Genomic DNA, 15,187 nt, shown 5'->3' with positions numbered 1-15,187 from the left:
AGTGGAACTGAATGCGGAAAAGCGTAATTTAATGAAAAGTCATCAAAGCCCGTCTCCTGCAGATAGATGGCAAATTTAAAACTTTTCAATTTCATTAACTAAAAAGAAGATAAACCAAAAAGAGAGAGAGACTTAAAAGAGAGATAGAGAGAGAGAGAGAGAGAGTGAACGAGTAAGGGATATGCAGAATCACTAGAGCATTAAATTTTGTTTAATTTATGCAAAATGAAAATCTGTTTGGCTCGTTATGCCCCCTCCTCACTACGCCCACTCTCGGGCCTCCCCCCCCACACTCTCTCATACTCTGCCAACCAATAAATAAAATACGATAAAAACCATACAGAAATATTAATATTATTGCATACTCGTATTATTTAGCTTTGAGGCACATAAATGTCAACATCTGATGAGGGACATTTGAATAATTGCTGGGGATCGGGGGAGAGAGAGAGAGGGGAGTAAGAGTGGGAGATGATGTGTGTGGCACACACATGTGTCTGCTTGTTGACCGCTGTTTTGCTGCTGCTGCTGGCTGCTGGCTGCTGCTGCTGTAGAAAGGATTCCAATCTCTTGCCTTTCTCTGGACAGCCCCCGCTCGTGTCTCTTAACCATCGGACAGCTCTGGAAATGAACAAAATTTTGTGGGTCGTCATTCAAGTTAATAATAAACAGACACAAACAGGACACAGATACAATCCCACAAACACACACACACACACACACACACTTGTACACTTGAAGGACATTTGAGCAACAGAAATGAAAAGAGTGGGAGGGAGAGGTGGTGCGGCAAGTGTGGCAGCTAAGCAAATGTTGTAGCAGACAGAGATAGAAAGAAAGAGAGTCGGGCAGGGGACTGCGGACTGCCACCAAATTGCGTTTCATTTATTTATAATAATTACAAGAGTAAAAAGTTTTAAAAGTCATTTCAATGGCAGGAACGGAGCACAGCCTGGCCGTCACTTAAATATGCAGGCTAATAGGCCGTCCCGTCCTCGTCTTCCAGACGGGGTGCGAGAGGGGCACGAAGGAAGGACGCAAACTATGTCCAGAACGCGGGGCGGGGCTGTGTGTCACTGAATAATGAATGCCCTGAGAAATTGAACTATTATTTGCCACCCGGTCAAAGGACTACACGACTGCAGGACCTTCAGACAATCGAGCGTTGCCCCTGGTTACTTTTTGCAAGGGAAATTACTTTGTTTGTTACGGTGAAAATTTAAATAAAATTCTCTGAATTATTGCCACAATTTGCGCAGCGACGAGAAGGGAGAGAAAGAAGGATGGATGGATGGATGGGTTGGTTGTGCCATGGGGCCATGGGGGCATGGTGGCATTGCGCTGACCATACCGACCATAATCTGCGCTTAAAAAATGAGCGTACATTTTTAATGCTCACACGGACACAAGTGCCGCCCGCCCCACCCCTTGGAATCACCATCTCTCTCTCTCTCTCTCTTAGTGGGCTTCCTTCTCTCTTAATACCCACCCCCCCTCAACCATCACTTCACTGCCATCTTTTATTTATTTATTCTTTTATTGTGCTTGTTTTTTACTGTTATGCCTGCATTAAATCAATTCAAGAGGAGAGCGAAAAAAGAGAGCGCCCGTGCACCGTGTAAATTTGATGTTTTAATTTGGCTTTTTATTTATTTATTTTATGATTTTTTCATCAGCAATTATTAAGGCAGGGATGAGCCTGCCATGAAACGGGATGAGGTGTGGATGGCATTCAATAAAGAATTAAAATTAAATTTCAAATTAAATTTGCAAATACAATTAAGTTTGCCAGACAGTGAGGTGCATTAAAAGCGACAGTCTCCACTTTAATAGAATTCTCCATTTATCTACTTATCCATCAGCCCACCTACCACCTGTAACCTGCTACCAGCCCACATACTGCCATTGTCCTTGCCACATATCGCTCCAGTTTTTTGAGTACCATTTTTTCAGTGTTTCACTTAATTAACGCAAAATATTTGCAATGCCAATAAGCTGATTTTATTTATTAGGCATGGCGGACGAGGCTTTCAGGTTCCGCGGATGCGGTGCCAATGGGATTTGTCGATGTTAATTCAATCGAATTTTTGAATATTTCATTGCGCGGAGGAGGGTTCCCATGCATACCATTCATATGTACATATGTATGTATGTCCGTTGAATGGGGCAGCAAAAAGTACGAATAATTTATGCTTTACCGAAAAATCATTGCAATTTTGCTGCATTCTTTTTTAATTCTATGGAAATTGTGTATTTTGCAACATTTTCTGAGACAGGAAGGAAGCGAGAAGAGAGAAGGGAGATTGGGGGATATCCATTAATTGTTTGGATATTCTCTAATTTGCTCTCTGATATATGGTTCTGGTTTCTGCACAGGACATTGTGGTACATGTTTATATGATTTTTTTTCTTGTGTTCCCATCTTGTTTCTTACTTTTGCACATCATACCTCCTCTATTTGAGGGGTATCCCCTGTTCGAATACTCCTCTCGATTTCGTATTCAATTGCCCGACATTGAACGTACGCTTTGTGCGGATTTCGTAGAATTTCTCGGCCATTTGAAACAGGTCAGAGCGGAGAGTCTGCTCACGTGTAAAGGACTCCCCTCAGCCCCTGCCACAGCCCGCGCCGAATCGCCCCTGCCATTCCACTCTCCCACTGCTTTAATTACCCTTGCGGAAAATTGCTTCAACTCTCAACTTTGTTGAGTGTTAAGCATTTGCCACGAAATGGGAGGAATATACAAAAAAAGAAAAAAAAAAACAACTCGACACGGAATCTGGCTTTCCCTGCCCGTTCCCCGCTCTTGCCTTTTTTTTTTGCTCCTTCTCAATGAGGGTCAATGGGTATTACAGTGCGTGTGGCTGCTGTATGGGTGGCTGGTGGGTGGTGGTGCCTTCTGCCTTTCCTTCCTGGAAACCAAAGACCCAAAAACGAACCGAAAGACAGGGAACCGCAACCGCAGCAACAGCAGCACAAGCCCACCGCAGTATCCGGACATGCAGACATCATTCTGCCGGACATCAGCAGAGCGTCAAAATATTTCCCCCCACACCCACACCCAAATCAGCAGAGGCGTCACCAGAAAATAAGAGGCAGAATGAGAAGTGTAGCCTCGCGTGAGCTACGACTTGAGCCGCAGTTTGTTGTTGAGACCCTTGGCCCTCAGAAGCTGCTCCTCCTCCTCCTCCGCCTGGACGAAACCTGCTGCTGTCCTGACATGAGTGGTGCAAAACTTTTTGCAAAGCCAAAAGCCACTCGCAACTGAAACCACTTGGAACAAACCGTTTGACGGAAGCAGCAGCAAGCAGCAGCAAGTGGAACTGGTATGTGGTGTGTGGCAGGACCCACAGAGAGTGCCACTAATGTCTGCTCTAGTAACTATATCACGAAAGTGAGGGTCTTGATTTTCGGCCAGCAAAAGCAGAAGGATCCTTTCCGCACTTACCATCATATGGGTATATGTACATATGTGCATACAAATGTATATGTATATATGTATATGTATGTGTGTGTGGTCCAATAGAAAGTGTATAGAAATGTGTGTCCTGTGTGCAGGTGTGTCCTTGTACCGTTGTCGCCATCATCCTGTGCTCTGTCCCCACTCGTCTCTCATCGCTGCACACAAATTGCCAAAGTTGCGGACATTCTGGTAGGCAAAACTTTCAGGAATTAATTAAAATACAAAATGGCCACAAAAGGCGATGGCTAAGGCGGCGCAGGGCAATCCAATCCGTGACAGGATCAGAAACAGGATGTGTGGCCATGACGGTGAGTGAATGAGTGGACGGGCCATCGCCATGCATCCACTCTAATCGGGGCCGTGGCAGCCACTGCCATCAAACACGCTTCCGCAGTGCATATCCTGTTTGTAATCGATTTGAAAATGTGCAGCGAGGACATTGGAAAAAAAAATGCGAACAGTCCAAGAGGCATTACAGGATGGAGCATGAGCTGCAAAGAGGGGGTGGAAAGAGCGGGAGTAATGGCTAACAGAAAAGGAAGTAAAAGCAAGAAAGGGAGAAGGGAAGGAGGCGCCGCCGACAAAGTGGAACAAAAAAACAACAGCAAAAAAAAGGAAAGGAAAAAATTAGCAATAAACGTGCCCGCACGCAATGTCCGATGTCCCCAGAACGCCTCCAGCACCCACTCCAGCCCTTTTACAACCACTAAAAAAAGGGAAGGCTAAAATCAATAATACTTACGCTTGTTGCTCCGCCACAGCACCGCTACGCGACAAGAGGCAGCAGCAGCAGCAGCAGCAACAAAAAACCAGAGGCAACATCAACATTCATACTAGTACAATGGCAGGGGCGCTAAGCGTCCCCCGGACATCTTTCAATGTACAATTATATTGGTTGCCACCTACCACCTACCAGCCCTATCCATTCCACCACACTTCTGCAACATAAATAGTTGCGTTCTTGCTGCTTTTACCCAATATCCTTTTCGTTACCCATTGCCATACCTCTTATCCTTTTTGCGATTTTGCTGGTTGCTGCTGTGTTGAGCTGCGCCAACGAAAATACTTGAAATTGCTTTAACGGCGGCCCGATAGAAGGACTCTGTGTGGCTCCAGGTAGTGGTCCTGCAGGAGCTGCTAAGCTTTGTCAGCTCCCATACATGTTTGCCAAAATGTAAATAGAAAGGATAAAGAGGCGGTGCGGTGTTGCCTGGGTTACAGAAGGGTTTTGGGGGGTTTGGCAGAGTGAACCACATTGCTCGTTACATGCTAAAGATTCCATCGCAAGCGAGCGAGCGAGCGAGTTATTATGACAAACTTTGTTAATTGGAAAATATTCCTCGAAAATTTGGTGCTCGTCCTCGTCCTTCTCCACGTCCTGGCAGCCGCAGCACTGAAATCGCTGGATGGTTACATTCATAGCTCCAGCACCATGGCACCAGGGCACCCGGCTCCTCCTCGTTTGGTTTTGGCTTTGGTTTTCCCGCTTCGCTGGTCTCAATGCACATTCGACAAGTTTCAGTCTCCTTCGCTTTCTGATGCGAACAGGAGCTGAAAAGTTCACTTTTTTTTTGGAGCAAATATTTTCACAGATGGCATCGTTAGTGGCAAGTAGATTAATTCATTAACGAAGTACGAACTTGTGGAAATAGTTGGCTGGAAAGTTGAGTAGCTTATGGAGAAGTTTTGTGCAGAACTTGAAGGGATATTATGATTAAGGGAATAATTGGAAGGGAATATCTGACAAGTAAAGTCGGAAAGTTTGAAAGAATGGATGAGCGGCTGCACGATGCTAGATCTGCCATTTACACTTGCCATAAATAAAGTATGAGACATGCTTAGGGGCCCTTAACGGATACTATTTGATGTCACTGTTCATGGCTCTCCGTTTCTTTGGTGCAGTTTTGTATGCTCTTGCAACGCACTGTCCGAGGACATATGCTTGTTATTTTTGTGACCCAGAAAAAGTGGCAATCAATTCTAAAGTGGCAGAGGGCGAGCGGTCGTGAGCATTACTCTTCCTCCTCCTCCGAATCCCTGATCAGCTTTTGAGCTTAAAAATTGTATCTGCTTTGTCAGAGGCAATCCATTGCCGGCTTCGCTTTCTCTCCCATATGCCAACCGCATACCCCTCCCCCATCCACATCATCCCCATCATCATCAATGGTTCGGGCACTGAACGTTGATGACGGGTCGTCCGAAAGCCAATTGAGTTGTTGGTCATGGTAGTGGATAGATGCTACGCGAATGTGCGTACAGTCGTACAGTCGTACATGGACAAGGACCTGGACATGGCCATGGCCAAGGCCCAAGCTAGTCCTCATCATGGCGCTTTATTGTCTGTTGAATGGGGCTAGCAGCAGGGCTAGAGATCAGCTTTCCATAGTTTCTGGCACTGTATTTCTCTCTCTCTGCTCTTTCGAGTGGTTTATGTAATGGCAAGTGCCAGCGATTAAGCACACGCAAACTATGACTTTAACTGGTTCTGGGGGTTCTTCTGGTAGCCAACTTCTCCTCCTCCACCATGCATTGCATGTCGAGCACTATTATTGTCACGGCTGTTCGCTGTGCGGCACGGCACGGCACGGGTTCGGGTCTGCCCCTGTTGCCAATGACAACCCAACAACGAAAACACACTGGGAGCTCGGTAAACACTACCCAGACACACACACACACAAATACATACATACACTCTCGTACAAAGTATGCTTTCAATCAGGCACTGAATTGAAAATCCATTAACGTGTACAACGACAGAGTCAGAGGCTTCCTTCTGCGCGCCAGCTGCTGCTGCTGCTGCTACTGCTGCTGCTGCTGGTGCTGGAAGCCAAGAAAAAGCACTAAGTGAGGGAGTGATAGAGGAGCAAGGAGAGGGTACGGGCAGTCCACCATTGCTATAAATTTACTTGAACAATAAATGAAATAACCCATACACCCATACATATTTGGCCTCCTGCTGTGCAGTGCAAGGACAGGACTCTGCAGTGAATGCAATTTCCAAGTAAAATCCAGAGAGAAACGAAACAAAAACGAACTTAAGAAAATATAAAAAGCGGGCAAAAGTGCCACGAAAATTCCAATAAATCAAAAACTCCAAGAGGTGCAAAATCAAGACAGAAAACCCATCAAGAATGCTGACCTGCGTGTGTCGACCCGTTTCCGGGAATCTGCCCAAGATGCCGCCCGCCTCAATGATGCCCGCCCCAAGGTCGAGCGGCAAGAGCTGGCCCAGTCCCACGCAGGTGGTGACCTGCGAGCCCAAGATGAACGCCATGGTGAACGCAAACGTGAACGTGAGTATCCGCAAAGGACCAAAGGACAGCTCCAGTGTGTAGTGGTGTGGAGTGGTGTGAAGTGGAGGCCCCAAATCCAATAAAAAGCCGAAAATTAGCTTAAAGCATAACTTGATTTATGGCCTACAAGGACATTGGCATGGGCATGGGCATGGGCATGGGCGTTGACAACATTCAGTTTTTCTTTTACTTTTGCTTTGACTTTGTGTTTAAGTTTGCGGCCGATTATAAATTGTAAAATTTCATTTGCCACATCACATCTGATGTCCCCATCTCTTATCTGTGATCTCTGATCTCTGATTACAGGTGCCCAGCAGGCTGACATCAGCCGAACTGAGGGCGATGGCCTTGAGACAGCAGCAGCAGATCGACAGCCAGCACCAGCTGCTGGCCACCAAGGAGCAGCGGCTGCGCTTCCTCAAGTCCCAGGAGGTGCGCAGTGCCGTGGCCAGTGCGGAGGGCGAGCGACTGCGACGCCTAAGGGAGCGCGTAGAGGCGCAGGAGTCCAAGCTACGACGCCTTCGTGCGTTGCGGGGTCAAGTGGATTTGCAGAAGACCTACAACGTAACCCTGAGTGAGTATCCTGCAACTTGCCCCGACCCTTGAAAAACGGTAAAACATCATCCATCCAGCCATCCAGCCAGCCATCCGTCCACTTGTGTCAGCTCTTCAGCGATGATTCCAATTGAGTTGAGCACGGAGCCAGATGGGGTGGGGGAAGGACAGATGGTTGTCGGTGTGGGGCAGCTGAATTAACATGTGTTAAAGCCATGTTGACTAGTGGCATGCCAATGCCCATGCTCGCCCCCTGCCCCAACTGGATGCCACTCCACTCCAATCCTTTTGCGTGTGTGCGGTATTTAATTTATGTATGTGTGCCACTTTGTTGTCCTTTATGATTGCCAGTGGGCGGCAGGAGGCGGGGGGCCTCTTGAGCATGGCCAAGAAGATGTTGCCGTTGGCGTTGGCAAAGCCCACAAGCACACACACCACACAAACACACACAAGGCACACATGAGCACTATGTTAATGAGGTTTCGCCCAGTTGTGGCTCTAATTAGTTTAGACAGCGAACAGAGCCCCCAAAAGGATAACACGGCAACACAGCAAGGACCGACAGCAGCAGCAGCAGCAGCAGTAGGCGGCAAGCGATTATAAAATAGTTAAGGATTAGCAGGGGGCGTGTGCAGGGGGCTGCAGAGATGATATGTTGATTCGAGGACCACCTCTTTAACCACCCAAAAAACGTTTGCCTCTCCATTCAGGCAACGACTTGGACTCGATTCGGGCCCTGTTCAGCGAAAAGGAGAAGGAACTGAGCCTGGCCGTCGCCAAAGTGGAGGCCCTGACACGGCAGCTGGAGGAACTGAGGCGGGATCGCCGCTGTCCGGTGAATCTGCTGACGTCCGCTACGGGCAATGGCGTCGCACAGGCTCTGCCCCCACAGGCATCCCGTGAGCTGGAGAAACTGCGAAGGGAGTTAATGGTGAGTGCGGCAAGAGATTGGGGCTGAAACAGAACTCATTTCGTTGCAATTTGTCTGCAGTATCGCAATCAGTTGTCCCTGCAACAGGATGCACGACTGCACATGCAACGCGAGGCATTGCAGCAGCGCCAGGCGGAGCTACGGTCCGTGGATCAACGAATCTACGAACTGCAGACGCGCCTCCAGCGCAAGAAGCAGGCGAACACTCATCACCAGCAGCAACAGCATATGCAACAGCACCAGCAGCAGCATCAACAGTTGCAACAGCAACAACAGCAACAGCAGCAACAGCAGCAGCAGAAACAGCATACGCAGCAGCATCCACAGCAGCATCCAACGCAGCAGCAGAAACACCAGCAGCCACTTCATGTCCCCGTGCCCGTCTCGAACCCGTCCTCCAAGCACGGCGGAGTGGCAGCCCTCAAGCAGCAGCTGCTGCAGAAGCAGGTCAATCAACTGGCGGCTGCCGCGGCTGCTGCCGCCGCCGGACGGGCCCGAGGCAATGTGGCCGCCGTGGAACCCTTCATCCACACGCCACAGAAGTCCACCATCACGAGCACCGCCAGCTATTTGAGCGGCGGCAATATGCTAAAGCATGCAGCGGCCACGGCCAACACCAACCAACAGAATCAGCTCATTCAGGACTTGACCCACATGAAACTGGGCCAGGTCAGTGGTGGGGGATTCTTTGCCGGTTCCGTGCCCGTTCCCGTTCCCGTCCCCGTTCCAGTTTCAGTGCCTGGCGCCAACTCCAGCAGCGAGAGCGATGAATCGAAGCTGGCCAAAAAGCTGCTGACTGCAGTGCCAATTCCAGTCGCAGTTCAGGCCAAAACGGGGGCAGAGCTGCGGAAGCAAGCCCAAACGGAGGCCATGGACAGCACCACCCATATCTATGCAGAAGTGGGGCCCAAGAAGCGGGACAGGGAAGCGGCAGCCGCTGCAGCAGCAGCTCAAGCACAAGCTGCGGCCGAAGCAGCTGCATCCACAGTGACCCCACCTGCCCCCACGAATGCCAGCAAAATACCCAAGAGCATCTCCAGCAGCGGAAGCACCAGCTCCGCCTCAGCGCTGATCAATAAACTCAACCAGCAGGTCACCAAGGAGAGCCAGGCAGATCCAGGACACCACCAGCAGCAGCAGCAGCAGCAGCAGCACCACAAGAAGAACGAGATTGCGGTGACCAGCGAGACGCTATCGGAGCGCAGCAACCAGCAGCAGTTGACGGTGCACAGCATGCCCCTTGGCGCCATCAGCAAGTCGGTGGCCCTGGCCGTGTCCAATGCCGCCAAGCCGCTTCAGGTGCAGGTCACCAATCTGACGGTGCCGCCCCGCAAGCCCATCAGCAGTGTAGCTCCCAATTCGGTGAGCGGCAGCAGCAGCAGTGGCGGTGCCAGTGGCAGTGGCAGCTCCATTCCCAAGATGATCACCTACAGTCCAAAGGTGAACCGTGTGGCGCCCAATGTGGTGTTGGCCGATCCACGCCCAGCCCTGCCGCCCAAGCCCAGCAAGATGTCGCCCACGGAGCAGTCGTCGTCATCCCCTGCAGAGGCAAGTGCCAGCCCGACTTCCGTCCCTCCGCCGACTGTGGCCAAGTCCCAGAGTCAGGGGCAGGCGCAAGCACAAGCACAGGTGCAGGCCACCTTCGGCCTGCAGTCGCTGAACATCAACGACAATCTGCCCATCAAGGCCAAGCCTCTGACCATCCGCAAGCAGCCGCTGTTCGAGCAGCCGCGGCTCAAGTCCAGCCAAACGGGCACGGGAACCAATGTCGGCCAGCCGAAACAGCCACTGCTGTCCCAGAGGAAGTCGGAGCCATCCAGACCACCCCCGGAATCAGCTAAATCTTCGCCCGATCCCTCGCTCCAGCACTCACCCAGCAGTGAGTCGAGCGTGGATGAGCCAGACCGTGTCGTCCCCACAAAGGCGGAGCAGGAGACACCTGTGGCACCAGCACCCACCGCAGCCGGCACCACGAGCAACATCAAGGAGCGGACGGGAGGCAAACCGAAGCTGGGGCGACGCGTCAGCTTCGATCCATTGGCCCTGCTGCTGGACGCCAGCCTCGAGGGCGAGCTGGAGCTGGTGAAGAAGACGGCGAAGCAGGTGGCCAATCCCAGTGCGGCCAACGACGAGGGAATCACAGCGCTGCACAATGCCATCTGTGCCGGGCACTTTGACATCGTAAGTAAGTGGAAACCTTCAATCTGCGCCGCCTGCCGCTCCCTTCATTCATCTGTCCCGTCCCCCATTCATCTGTTCAGGTTTCTGGTGGAGTTTGGCTGCGACGTGAATGCCCAGGACTCGGATGGCTGGACGCCGCTGCACTGTGCGGCCAGCTGCAACAACCTGTCGATGGTCAAGTTCCTGGTGGAAAGCGGAGCCTGCCTGTTTGCCTCGACCCTGTCCGACCACGAGACGCCCGCGGAGAAGTGCGAGGAGGATGAAGAGGGCTTCGATGGCTGCTCAGAGTATCTGTACAGTAAGTAAAAGGATGCAAATGGCCCCAGTCCCAGATGCAAGCGTAACTCCCTCTACCTTACAGGCATCCAGGAGAAGCTGGGCATCCTGCACAATGGCGACGTCTATGCCGTGTTCTCCTACGAGGCCCAGAACGGCGACGAGCTATCCTTCCGCGTCAACGAGCCGCTGATCGTGTTGCGGAAAGGCGACGATGCGGAGAACGAGTGGTGGTGGGCCAGGAATGCCATTGGCGAGGAGGGATACGTGCCGCGAAACCTCTTGGGTGTAAGTACAAAATTGATAAAGACCTCTGCCCCTGCCTCTCCCTCTCCCTCTCCCTAGCCCGAAATGATGTAACCAACTAACCGGATAAACTCCCGCTTCCATCCCATCCCATCCACAGTTGTACCCACGTGTGCCGCCGCAGTCGCCGCACTACGGCGATTAGCAGTTAATACGCTTCACCATACTGAAGCGCAAGGCTGGCCGACTCATACAGAAGCGCTACATCTCCAAGTACATCTAGGGATGAGGCGGGATTCTGAGCACGTGCCACCGCAGAGAGTCAGTCAGCTGGGGAATTATTTATCACAGCTCCCCATGTTTCTTTTTGTTAACTTTTTTGTTTGGGAAAAGCAACACAAAGGATACGGAGAAGATCAAGGGGAAAGTAAGGAGAAACAGAAGGCGGAGCCAAGCAACCACTCAACCATATGCTCACCCATATGGTATGGTACATGTGTGTACGTGCAACCGACTGCAATGCCAGCGCCATTCTCCGGCTACGAGTATTTATCACGACGACTGGCCCCAATTAGGTCGGCTTTGGCCTACCCCCTCCCGACCCCCCTTAATACGTACAAAAGCAAATTAAATTTCACTAAAGCCCCCACCCGCCCTTCTTCGCTCGTTAGATTTAAGGCCTAGACTAATAGTTGCCCGCCCGCTAGCCACCAGAACTTTCTCCATAAAAGTTCAAATTGAAAATGGAAATTCATAAAATTTCTTGCCACACACACACACGCATGTTTCATCTTCGTCCTTGGGCAGGAGGCGAAGGAGTGTTGCGTAATTGCATATGTATATCAAGCTAGTACTTAAACATTAAATTGGACTTGAACAAAGTTCACACAAAAAGAGCAACATTTAAGCATAGATAACAGATAGCGTAGAGAAACTAGATAACCACAAGGAGGATAACGAATACGTGTACGAGTATATGACGAATCGAATGTGATTTTTGTATAGAGACAAGAATTTTAATTTAATCCATTTTTATCGAATACTAAATGCTGATGTAAATTACATAAAAATGATTCGTTGTCGCGTAATTGCATTATAGATATGTATACTAATTAATTTAGCTTAACTTAATTATAACTAATATTATATTGATTAACAAAAGGAAAATTCAAACACACAGATTGAAATGCAACTACGTTTGAAATTTAAAAATAAAACGATTAAGAAAGCTTACATAAGTACGTATGTATATGTATGCTGTGTTTTGTTTACTTTATGGGGACCGCACCGCAGCTGCGCGCACTATCAAACAATCTTCAGAGAAAGGTAAGCCACAAAAAACAGTACAGCTTTCAGGCTGAGAGAAAAATATGTCTGGCAAAATTGATGAAGTATCTTTTGGGGTTCGATTTATTGGGAAACTGTGGCATACTTCTAGGCCATGCCCTTCATGGGAATCGCGCTATGTCTCGGGCAAATAGGTCCATATCGGTTAAGAACCTACTTGCTTGGGATCTGGAGGATCCAGACTGTCGATCGGCATTAAAATCTCATTTTGTTGCAAACATCATCAAAAATATATGTCGCGTGCCAATCGATAAGCAGGAGTCCCGGCATCACGAAATTATATGCCTCGTCAAGATATATAAAACATTGGGTGATGCTGTGAAGTATACAGATGAGTTTATTACGTACGTATATTACCCACACCACATAAAAATAGCAATACTAATTGACTCTTATGACTGTCTGTCAAATATTTCGAAACCAAATATTAAACGACGCAGCCATAGACATCTTATTCCAAGTGATTTATTATTGTGTGTTGGAAGCGATGCCTTCCCCTCCCCAGCCCTAGACACAATACGTTCCCGGATAAAATTGAGAACATGAATTTAAAATAAATTGATTGCCGTTGGCATATCTCTCTTATACGCGAACGAAACCCGTTTCGTAGAACAGTCGTATTCTAATGAATCGCAGTAGGGACATCAACAACAATCGATGCGGATCTCAGACTCAGTCTTCGCTCAGACTTTCACATAGCCGATTCATCCAGCGCTGACGAACTACAGTTCTCCACAGGTTCGTCTAAAAATTAGTCCAAGCACGCGACACATTAACTAAGTCTAACAGAATGTCTATAATCATCACTGATTACGTAGTGATCACATTTTGAGTCGTACATTAAAGAAGATTACTGAATTCTTATCAGAAGTAAACAATTAGTGCCTTACAAACAATTGCAACAGCCTTCCACTTAATGACTTGCACATCCAATTAATATACAAAATTTCCATTCGAATTTAAGCGATGAACATTTTGCTGCTCTGCTGTTGGCTGCTGCTGGCTCTCCTCCCGCAGCCCAGGCATGTGGTGGGATCCAAGATACTAGCAGTCTATGCATTTCCAGGTATGCGAGATTCAAAACGAAAGGAATAACTATTCATTTAGTGCATATTTTGGGTGGCAGGCAAATCGCATTACATGATGCACACGGCCCTGATGAGGGAGCTGGTTGAGAGCGGCCACCGGGTGACCATGATAACTGCCTTCTCGCTGCAGAAGGAGCAGCTGGGCAGCAACTACACGGAGATTCTGATCGAGCCCGTCTACGACTTCTGGCACGATGGTGAGTGCAGACTCACACAAAGGAATTTTCTCGTCATGTTATCTATTTCATCCATCCGCAGTTAAGCTGAACTTTGGAGCCCAGCACTTGTTTGAGCTGACGCGCATGACAAACTATGATTTCCTGAAGATGCTGGAGATCATCGGGCTGAAGACCACAGAGCACGCCCTGCGCCAGCCCAAGGTTCAGGCTCTGATTCATGCCAAGCAGACGGAAGGAGTCTTCGATCTCCTGCTGGCCGAGCAGTTCTACCAGGAGGCATTCCTCGCCCTGGCGCACATCTATAAGGTACCCGTGGTCACGACCAGCACGCTGGGCTACGAGAACCACATGAGCCAGATGATGGGCCTGATCACGCCCTGGTCCTTTGTGCCGCACGGCTTCATGCCGTTCACCGATCGAATGAGCTTCCTGGAGCGGGTGAAGAACTCGTACGCCTCGCTCTACGAGGACCTGGATCGCCTGCTCAGCTACTTCCCCAAAATGGATGCCGTGTCAAGGGAGTTCTTTGGCCCCGTACTGGGTGAGTGTGGACTCGAGTATAAGCGAAACGGGAAACCATTTAATATCTGCTTGCAGGCGAGGTGCCCAGGGTCAGGCAGATGGAGAGAGAGATCTCTGTGATGCTGCTCAACAGTCACGCACCGCTTACCACGGCCCGGCCCACTGTGGATGCCATGGTGCCTGTGGGCGGGATGCACATCTATCCCCCCAAGGCCCTGCCCGCGGACATGCAAGCCTTTTTGGACGGGGCCAGCGAGGGGGCCATCTTCTTCAGCCTGGGCAGCAACGTCCAGAGCAAGGACATGCCCCAGGAGATGCTGCAGCTGTTCCTACAGGTATTCGGCTCCCTCAAGCAGCGAGTGCTGTGGAAGTTCGAGGACGAAAGCCTCCGCCAGCTGCCGCCCAACGTAATGGTACGTAAATGGCTGCCACAGGCGGACATCTTGGCTCATCCCCAGGTGAAGGTGTTTATCACGCACGGTGGGCTGTTTGGCACACAGGAAGGAGTCCACTACGCCGTACCCATGCTGGGCATTCCCTTCTACTGCGATCAGGTAGGCTCGTGGGCCACGAAGTGTCACTCAATGCTAATTTTTCTTCTCTCTGATGGCAGCATCTCAACATGAACAAGGCCGTGCTGGGCGGCTATGCCATTAGCCTGCACTTTCAGTCCATCACCCGTGAAATTCTTGAGCACTCCCTGCTACAGCTGGTCCACAATGTCACCTACAAGGAGAACATTCGTCGCGTCTCGAGCATCTTCCGGGATCGTCCCCAGGAGCCGCGCAAGAGCGCCGTCTACTGGATCGAGTACGTCATCCGTCACAGGGGAGCACCACACATGCGGTCCGCCGGCCTGGATCTCAACTGGTTCCAGTTCTACCTGCTGGACGTGATGGCCTTTGTGGCAGCCATTAGTTTGGCCGCTGTGCTGGCCGCCCTTCTGGCCATCCGCCTGCTGATGGGGAGCGACAAGAAGCACAGAAAAGCCAAAGCACACTGATCCACTGATTTATTACTTATTAATACATTCAAAATACAACTCGAATTTTTCAGCAGTCTGTTAATTATTATTCTTTTTTTTCGCTTCTCATCAATTGAACCG

General features: G+C 49.8%; 2 protein-coding genes across 4 annotated transcripts in view; both read left to right on the top strand.

Annotated features, from left to right (window-relative positions):
- The window catches only part of LOC111074032 (apoptosis-stimulating of p53 protein 1), a 35,273-nt gene extending 23,117 nt beyond the window's left edge, over positions 1–12,156 (top strand). The window contains exons 1-7 of one of the 3 annotated variants that reach the window (XM_041593015.1): positions 6,448–6,757; positions 7,064–7,331; positions 8,023–8,243; positions 8,304–8,524; positions 8,555–10,722; positions 10,786–10,988; positions 11,107–12,156. In XM_041593015.1, the coding sequence (XP_041448949.1) occupies positions 6,596–6,757; positions 7,064–7,331; positions 8,023–8,243; positions 8,304–8,524; positions 8,555–10,722; positions 10,786–10,988; positions 11,107–11,151 (3,288 nt within the window). In that variant the 5' untranslated portion in view covers positions 6,448–6,595 and the 3' untranslated portion in view covers positions 11,152–12,156. Of the gene's footprint in view, positions 1–6,337; positions 6,758–7,063; positions 7,332–8,022; positions 8,244–8,303; positions 10,723–10,785; positions 10,989–11,106 lie in introns of those variants that run through there. The other 2 variants (XM_041593014.1, XM_041593016.1) reach the window with 2 other exon arrangements.
- A 766-nt stretch (positions 12,157–12,922) lies between these two features.
- Positions 12,923–15,154, top strand: LOC111074054 (UDP-glycosyltransferase UGT4). The gene is made up of 6 exons (XM_022366680.2): positions 12,923–13,031; positions 13,258–13,359; positions 13,420–13,578; positions 13,640–14,101; positions 14,158–14,636; positions 14,696–15,154. Exons 2-6 carry the CDS (start codon positions 13,260–13,262, stop codon positions 15,083–15,085), a joined length of 1,590 nt encoding a protein of 529 aa, XP_022222372.2. The 5' UTR covers positions 12,923–13,031; positions 13,258–13,259; the 3' UTR covers positions 15,086–15,154.
- Positions 15,155–15,187: the final 33 nt, after the last annotated feature.

Source organism: Drosophila obscura, unplaced genomic scaffold (assembly GCF_018151105.1).
Source record: "Drosophila obscura isolate BZ-5 IFL unplaced genomic scaffold, ASM1815110v1 contig_186, whole genome shotgun sequence".
Lineage (NCBI taxonomy): Eukaryota > Metazoa > Arthropoda > Insecta > Diptera > Drosophilidae > Drosophila > Drosophila obscura.
This window is presented reverse-complemented; position numbering and strand designations above follow the sequence as displayed.

What these genes read in the sequence shown, in the direction of transcription:
- LOC111074054 (XM_022366680.2), top strand. Translation starts at nt 13,260, where the DNA reads ATGAACATTTTGCTGCTCTGCTGTTGGCTGCTGCTGGCTCTCCTCCCG. An exon ending in CTACGACTTCTGGCACGATG is followed by an intron (nt 13,579 to 13,639) that starts GTGAGTGCAGAC and finishes ATCCATCCGCAG; the next exon opens with TTAAGCTGAACTTTGGAGCC. An exon ending in TTCCCTTCTACTGCGATCAG is followed by an intron (nt 14,637 to 14,695) that starts GTAGGCTCGTGG and finishes CTCTGATGGCAG; the next exon opens with CATCTCAACATGAACAAGGC.